General features: G+C 49.1%; 1 protein-coding gene across 1 annotated transcript in view; it reads left to right on the top strand.

Annotated features, from left to right (window-relative positions):
- Positions 1 to 3,505: 3,505 nt before the first annotated feature.
- The window catches only part of LOC124024498 (serine/threonine-protein phosphatase 2A 55 kDa regulatory subunit B gamma isoform-like), a gene marked incomplete at its 5' end in the record, with an annotated part of 5,409 nt that continues 1,914 nt past the window's right edge, over positions 3,506 to 7,000 (top strand). The window contains 3 exons of the mRNA XM_046338416.1: positions 3,506 to 3,725; positions 4,322 to 4,491; positions 4,678 to 4,769. Coding sequence (XP_046194372.1) covers positions 3,506 to 3,725; positions 4,322 to 4,491; positions 4,678 to 4,769 — 482 coding nt within the window. The remainder of the gene's footprint in view (positions 3,726 to 4,321; positions 4,492 to 4,677; positions 4,770 to 7,000) is intronic.

The raw sequence follows: 7,000 nt of genomic DNA, 5'->3' as shown, positions 1-7,000 counted from the left end.
AATCAGGCTAGCTACAACCACCACATCCATCTACTGTACAGCTAATCAGGCTAGCTACAACCACCACATCCATCTACTGTACAGCTAATCAGGCTACACAACCACCACATCCATCTATGTACAGTAATCAGGCTACTACTGTACAGTTAATCAGGCTAGCTACAACCACCACATCCATCTACTGTACAGTTAATCAGGCTAGCTACAACCACCACATCCATCTACTGTACAGTTAATCAGGCTACAGTTAATCAGGCTAGCTACAACCACCACATCCATCTACTGTACAGTTAATCAGGCTACTACTGTACAGTTAATCAGGCTAGCTACAACCACCACATCCATCTACTGTACAGTTAATCAGGCTACTACTGTACAGTTAATCAGGCTATTACTGTACAGTTAATCAGGCTACTACTGTACAGTTAATCAGGCTATTACTGTACAGTTAATCAGGCTACTACTGTACAGTTAATCAGGCTAGCTACAACCACCACATCCATCTACTGTACAGTTAATCAGGCTACTACTGTACAGTTAATCAGGCTAGCTACAACCACCACATCCATCTACTGTACAGTTAATCAGGCTATTACTGTACAGTTAATCAGGCTAGCTACAACCACCACATCCATCTACTGTACAGTTAATCAGGCTACTACTGTACAGTTAATCAGGCTACTACTGTACAGTTAATCAGGCTAGTACAGTTAATCAACCTGTACAGTTAATCACTCCATCTACTGTACAGTTAATCAGGCTACTACTGTACAGTTAATCAGGCTAGCTACAACCACCACATCCATCTACTGTACAGTTAATCAGGCTATTACTGTACAGCTAATCAGTCTAGCTACAACCACCACATTCATCTACTGTACAGCTAATCAGGCTAGCTACAACTGTACACCAATCAGGCATCAACCACCACATATCTGTACAGCTAATCAGGCTAGCTACAACCACCACATTCATCTACTGTACAGTTAATCAGGCTAGCTACAACCACCACATTCATCTACTGTACAGTTAATCAGGCTAGCTACAACCACCACATCCATCTACTGTACAGTTAATCAGGCTACTACTCAGGCTATTACACAGTTAATCAGGCTACTACTGTACAGTTAATCAGGCTACTACTGTACAGTTAATCAGGCTATACAACCACCACATCCACTGTACAGTTAATCAGGCTACTACTGTACAGTTAATCAGGCTACTACTGTACAGTTAATCAGGCTACTACTGTACAAATCCTACAACCACCATCCATCTACTGTACAGTTAATCAGGCTATTACTGTACAGCTAATCAGTCTAGCTACAACCACCACATCCATCTACTGTACAGTTAATCAGGCTACTACTGTACAGTTAATCAGGCTAGCTACAACCACCACATCCATCTACTGTACAGTTAATCAGGCTAGCTACAACCACCACATCCATCTACTGTACAGTTAATCAGGCTATTACTGTACAGCTAATCAGTCTAGCTACAACCACCACATCCATCTACTGTACAGCTAATCAGTTAATCAGGCTAATCAGGCTAGCTACAACCACCACATATCTACTGTTAATCAGGCTAGCTACTACTGTACAGCTAATCTCCATCTACTGGCTAATCAGGCTACAACCACCATCTACTGTATCAGGCATCTACTGTACAGTTAATCAGGCTACTACTGTACAGTTAATCAGGCTACTGCAGTTAATCAACCACCACATCCATCTACTGTACAGTTAATCAGGCTAGCTACAACCACCACATCCATCATCTTAATCAGGCTACTACTGTACAGTTAATCAGGCTACAACCACCACATCCATCTACTGTACAGTTAATCTACACAACCACCACATCATCTACTGTACAGTTAATCAGGCTAGCTACAACCACCACATCCATCTACTGTACAGTTAATCAGGCTACTACTGTACAGTTAATCAGGCTATCTACTGTACAGCTAATCCACAACCACCACATCCATCTACTGTACAGTTAATCAGGCTACTACTGTACAGTTAATCAGGCTAGCTACAACCACCACATCATCTACTGTACAGTTAATCAGGCTAGCTACAACCACCACATCCATCTACTGTACAGTTAATCAGGCTACTACTGTACAGTTAATCAGGCTAGCTACAACCACCACATCCATCTACTGTACAGTTAATCAGGCTACTACTGTACAGTTAATCAGGCTAGCTACAACCACCACATCCATCTACTGTACAGTTAATCAGGCTAGCTACAACCACCACATCCATCTACTGTTAATCAGGCTAGCTACTGTACAGTTAATCAGGCTAGCTACAAATCACCACATCCATCTACTGTACAGTTAATCAGGCTACTACTGTACAGTTAATCAGGCTAGCTACAACCACCACATCCATCTACTGTACAGTTAATCAGGCTACAACCACCACATATTACTGTACAGCTAATCAGGCTAGCTACAACCACCACATTCATCTACTGTACAGTTAATCAGGCTAGTACAGCTAATCAACCACCACATTCATCTACTGTACAGCTAATCAGGCTGTACAATCAGGCTAATTCATCTACTGTACTAATCAGGCTACTTCATCTACTGTACAGTTAATCAGGCTATCTACTGTACAGTTAATCAGGCTAGCTACAACCACCACATTCATCTACTGTACAGCTAATCAGTCTAGCTACAACCACCACATCCATCTACTGTACAGCTAATCAGGCTAGCTACAACCACCACATCCATCTACTGTACAGTTAATCAGGCTAGCTACATCCACCACATCCTGTGTTGTTCTACCTGAGTATCTCTCCTCCAGACACAGTCCTGTGTTGTTCTACCTGAGTATCTCTCCTCCAGACACAGTCCTGTGTTAATCTACCTGAGTATCTCTCCTCCAGACACAGTCCTGTGTTGTTCTACCTGAGTATCTCTCCTCCAGACATAGTCCTGTGTTGTTCTACCTGAGTATCTCTCCTCCAGACAGTCCTGTGTTGTTCTACCTGAGTATCTCTCCTCCAGACACAGTCCTGTGTTGTTCTACCTGAGTATCTCTCCTCCAGACACAGTCCTGTGTTGTTCTACCTGAGTATCTCTCCTCCAGACACAGTCCTGTGTTGTTCTACCTGAGTATCTCTCCTCCAGACACAGTCCTGTGTTGTTCTACCTGAGTATCTCTCCTCCAGACACAGTCCTGTGTTGTTCTACCTGAGTATCTCTCCTCCAGACACAGTCCTGTGTTGTTCTACCTGAGTATCTCTCCTCTAGACATATTCCTGTGTTGTTCTACCTGAGTATCTCTCCTCCAGACATAGTCCTGTGTTGTTCTACCTGAGTATCTCTCCTCCAGACAGTCCTGTGTTGTTCTACCTGAGTATCTCTCCTCCAGACAGTCCTGTGTTGTTCTACCTGAGTATCTCTCCTCAGACAGTCCTGTGTTGTTCTACCTGAGTATCTCTCCTCCAGACACAGTCCTGTGTTGTTCTACCTGAGTATCTCTCCTCCAGACACAGTCCTGTGTTGTTCTACCTGAGTATCTCTCCTCCAGACATAGTGGACATCAAGCCAGCCAACATGGAGGAGCTGACGGAGGTGATAACAGCAGCAGAGTTTCATCCTCACCACTGTCACCTGTTTGTCTACAGCAGCAGTAAAGGATCTCTCCGTCTCTGTGACATGAGGGCCTCGGCACTTTGCGACAGACACACCAAACGTGAGTTGGCTACGCAAAGGCTTCGCTGTCGGTCTCTAAATCATGTGTATTCGGATCTTACTGTTCGAGGTCCAGAGTACGACTACTGCTGGTTCTGATAATTAATAGCTCCCACATGTTGTACCAGGTCTAAATCAGTCCTTCATTTAAATCAGCAGTACAACTGGCCTCAGGTCCAACTGGCCTCAGGTCCAGATTGGAATTTACACCCCCTTATATTGTGATATCCATCTTTCCTCTTCCTAAACTCCTCTCTCCTCTCACTCTCCCTTCGTCTCCTCTCCTCCCCTCGTCTCCTCTCTCCTCCCACTCTCCTCTTCTCCTCTCCTCCCCCTCTCCTCTCCTCTTCTCCTCTCTCCTCACCCTCTGCTCTCCTCTCCTCTCCCCCCCTCTCCTCTCTCCTCCCCCCCCCCTCGTCTCCCTCTCTCCCCCACCCCTCATTTCCTCTCTCTCCCCCTCTCCTCTCTCCCCCTCTCCTCTCCCTCCCCTCCATCTCCTCTCCCTCCCCTCATCTCCCCCCTCTCCTCCCCCCTCATCTCCTCTCTCCTCCCCCTCTCGTCTCCTCTCTCCACCTCCCTCTCTCTCTCTTCCTTTAGTCTTTGAGGAACCAGAGGACCCAGGAAGTCGTTCATTCTTCTCTGAGATCGTGTCGTCGGTGTCGGATGTGAAGTTCAGTCACAACGGGCGGTACCTGCTGACCAGGGATTACCTGACAGCCAAGGTGTGGGACTTACACATGGAGAAAGGCCCCGTCGAAACCTACCAGGTCAGCCCGCTAAACAAACACACACACACACTAGGCACACGCAGAAACACACATACATTCACACACTCACGCACGCATGTACACACACAGAAATTGAATGAATGCCTTGGAAAAACCTGTCAACACTCTCCTGCCCTCTCCCTCTCTCCCTCCCCCCTCCTTTCTCCCATGTCGGTCTCTCTGTAGGTTCATGACTACCTGAGGACTAAGCTGTGCTCTCTGTACGAGAATGACTGCATATTTGACAAGTTTGAGTGTGTCTGGAACAGCTCCGACAGGTGTGTGCGTCTTCGTCTACTCTGAGGCTTTATCCGACAGATAAATCAATCCCAGAGAAGAGCTTTGGAGATGTCAAAATCAATCCCTTCTCTCCTTCATCTCTCCTCCTCTTCCTGTCCCAACCCCACCTTTCCCTCACTCCATCTCTCCTCCTCTTCCTGTATAAACCCCACCCTTCCCTCTCTCAATCTCTCCTCCGCTTCCTGTATAAACCCCACCCTTCCCTCTCTCCATCTCTCCTCCTCTTCCTGTATAAATCCCACCCTTCCCTCTCTCCATCTCTCCTCCTCTTCTTGTCCCAACCCCACCCTTCCCTCTCTCCATCTCTCCTCCTCTTCCTGTATAAACCCCACCCTTCCCTCTCTCCATCTCTCCTCCTCTTCCTGTATAAACCCCACCCTTCCCTCTCTCAATCTCTCCTCCTCTTCCTGTATAAACCCCACCCTTCCCTCTCTCCATCTCTCCTCCTCTTCCTGTATAAACCCCACCCTTCCCTCTCTCAATCTCTCCTCCTCTTCCTGTATAAACCCCACCCTTCCCTCTCTCCATCTCTCCTCCTCTTCCTGTATAAACCCCACCCTTCCCTCTCTCCATCTCTCCTCCTCTTCCTGTAAAACCCCCACCCTCCCTCTCTCCATCTCTCCTCCTCTTCCTGTCCCAACCCCACTCTTCCCTCTCTCCATCTCTCCTCCTCTTCCTGTAAAACCCCCACCCTCCCTCTCTCCATCTCTCCTCCTCTTCCTGTATAAACCCCACCCTTCCCTCTCTCCATCTCTCCTCCTCTTCCTGTATAAACCCCACCCTTCCCTCTCTCCATCTCTCCTCCTCTTCCTGTATAAACCCCACCCTTCCCTCTCTCCATCTCTCCTCCTCTTCCTGTAAAACCCCACCCTCCCTTCTCCATCTCCTCCTCTTCCTGTCCCAACCCCACTCTTCCCTCTCTCCATCTCTCCTCCTCTTCCTGTAAAACCCCCACCCTCCCTCTCTCCATCTCTCCTCCTCTTCCTGTATAAACCCCACCCTTCCTCTCTCAATCTCTCCTCCTCTTCCTGTATAAACCCCACCCTTCCCTCTCTCCATCTCTCTCCTCTTCCTGTATAAACCCCACCCTTCCCTCTCTCCATCTCTCCTCCTCTTCCTGTAAAACCCCCACCCTCCCTCTCTCCATCTCTCCTCCTCTTCCTGTCCCAACCCCACTCTTCCCTCTCTCCATCTCTCCTCCTCTTCCTGTAAAAACCCCACCCTTCCCTCTCTCCATCTCTCCTCCTCTTCCTGTCCCAACCCCACCCTTCCATCTCTCCTCCTCTTCCTGTCCCAACCCCACCCTTCCCTCTCTCCATCTCTCCTCTTCTTGTCCCAACCCCACCCTTCCCTCTCTCCATCTCTCCATCTCTCCTCCTCTTCCTGTATAAACCCCACCCTTCCCTCTCTCCATCTCTCCTCCTCTTCCTGTCCCAACCCCACTCTCTTTTCTCTCTTCCTTTTCTTCTCCCTCTCTTTGTCCCTCTTTCATTCCCCCCTTCCATCTTCTCTCCTTCTTCTACTACCTCTCTCTCATCCTCTCCCTCCTCCTCTCTCTCCCCCTCCCCCTCTCCCTACTCCTCTCCCTCCTCCTCTCCCTCCTCCTCTCTCTCCTCCTCTTTCTCCTCCTCTCTCTCCTCCTCTCTCTCATCCTCTCCCTCCTCCTCCTCTCTCTCCTCCTCCCTCCTCCTTTCTCCCTCCTCCCCTCCCTCTCCACCTCTCCCTCTCCCTCCTCCTCCCTCTCTCTCTCTCCTCCTCTCTCCTCCTCTCTCTCCTCCTCCTCTCCCTCCTCTCTTTCCTCCTCTCCCTCCTCTCTTTCCTCCTCTCCCTCCTCCTCTCTCTCTCCTCTCACTCCTCCTCCTCTCTCTCCTCTCCCTCTCCCTCTTCCTCTCCTCCTCCTCCTCCTCCTCTTTCTCCTCCTCTCTCTCCTCCTCTCTCTCATCCTCTCCCTCCTCCTATCCTCCTCCTCTCCCTCCTCTCTCTCCTCCTCTCCCTCCTCCTCTCTCTCCTCCTCTCTCTCCTCCTCCCCCTCCTCCTCCTCCTCCTCTCCCTCCTCCTCTCTTTCCTCCTCTCCCTCCTCCTCTCTCTCCTCTCCCTCCTCCTCTCTCTCCTCCTCTCCCTCCTCATCTCCCTCCTCCTCCTCTCCCTCATCCTCTCCTCCTCCTCTCCCTCATCCTCTCCCTCCTCCTCTCTCCTCCTCTCCCTCCTC

Source organism: Oncorhynchus gorbuscha, unplaced genomic scaffold, assembly GCF_021184085.1.
Source record: "Oncorhynchus gorbuscha isolate QuinsamMale2020 ecotype Even-year unplaced genomic scaffold, OgorEven_v1.0 Un_scaffold_1886, whole genome shotgun sequence".
NCBI lineage: Eukaryota > Metazoa > Chordata > Actinopteri > Salmoniformes > Salmonidae > Oncorhynchus > Oncorhynchus gorbuscha.
This window is presented reverse-complemented; position numbering and strand designations above follow the sequence as displayed.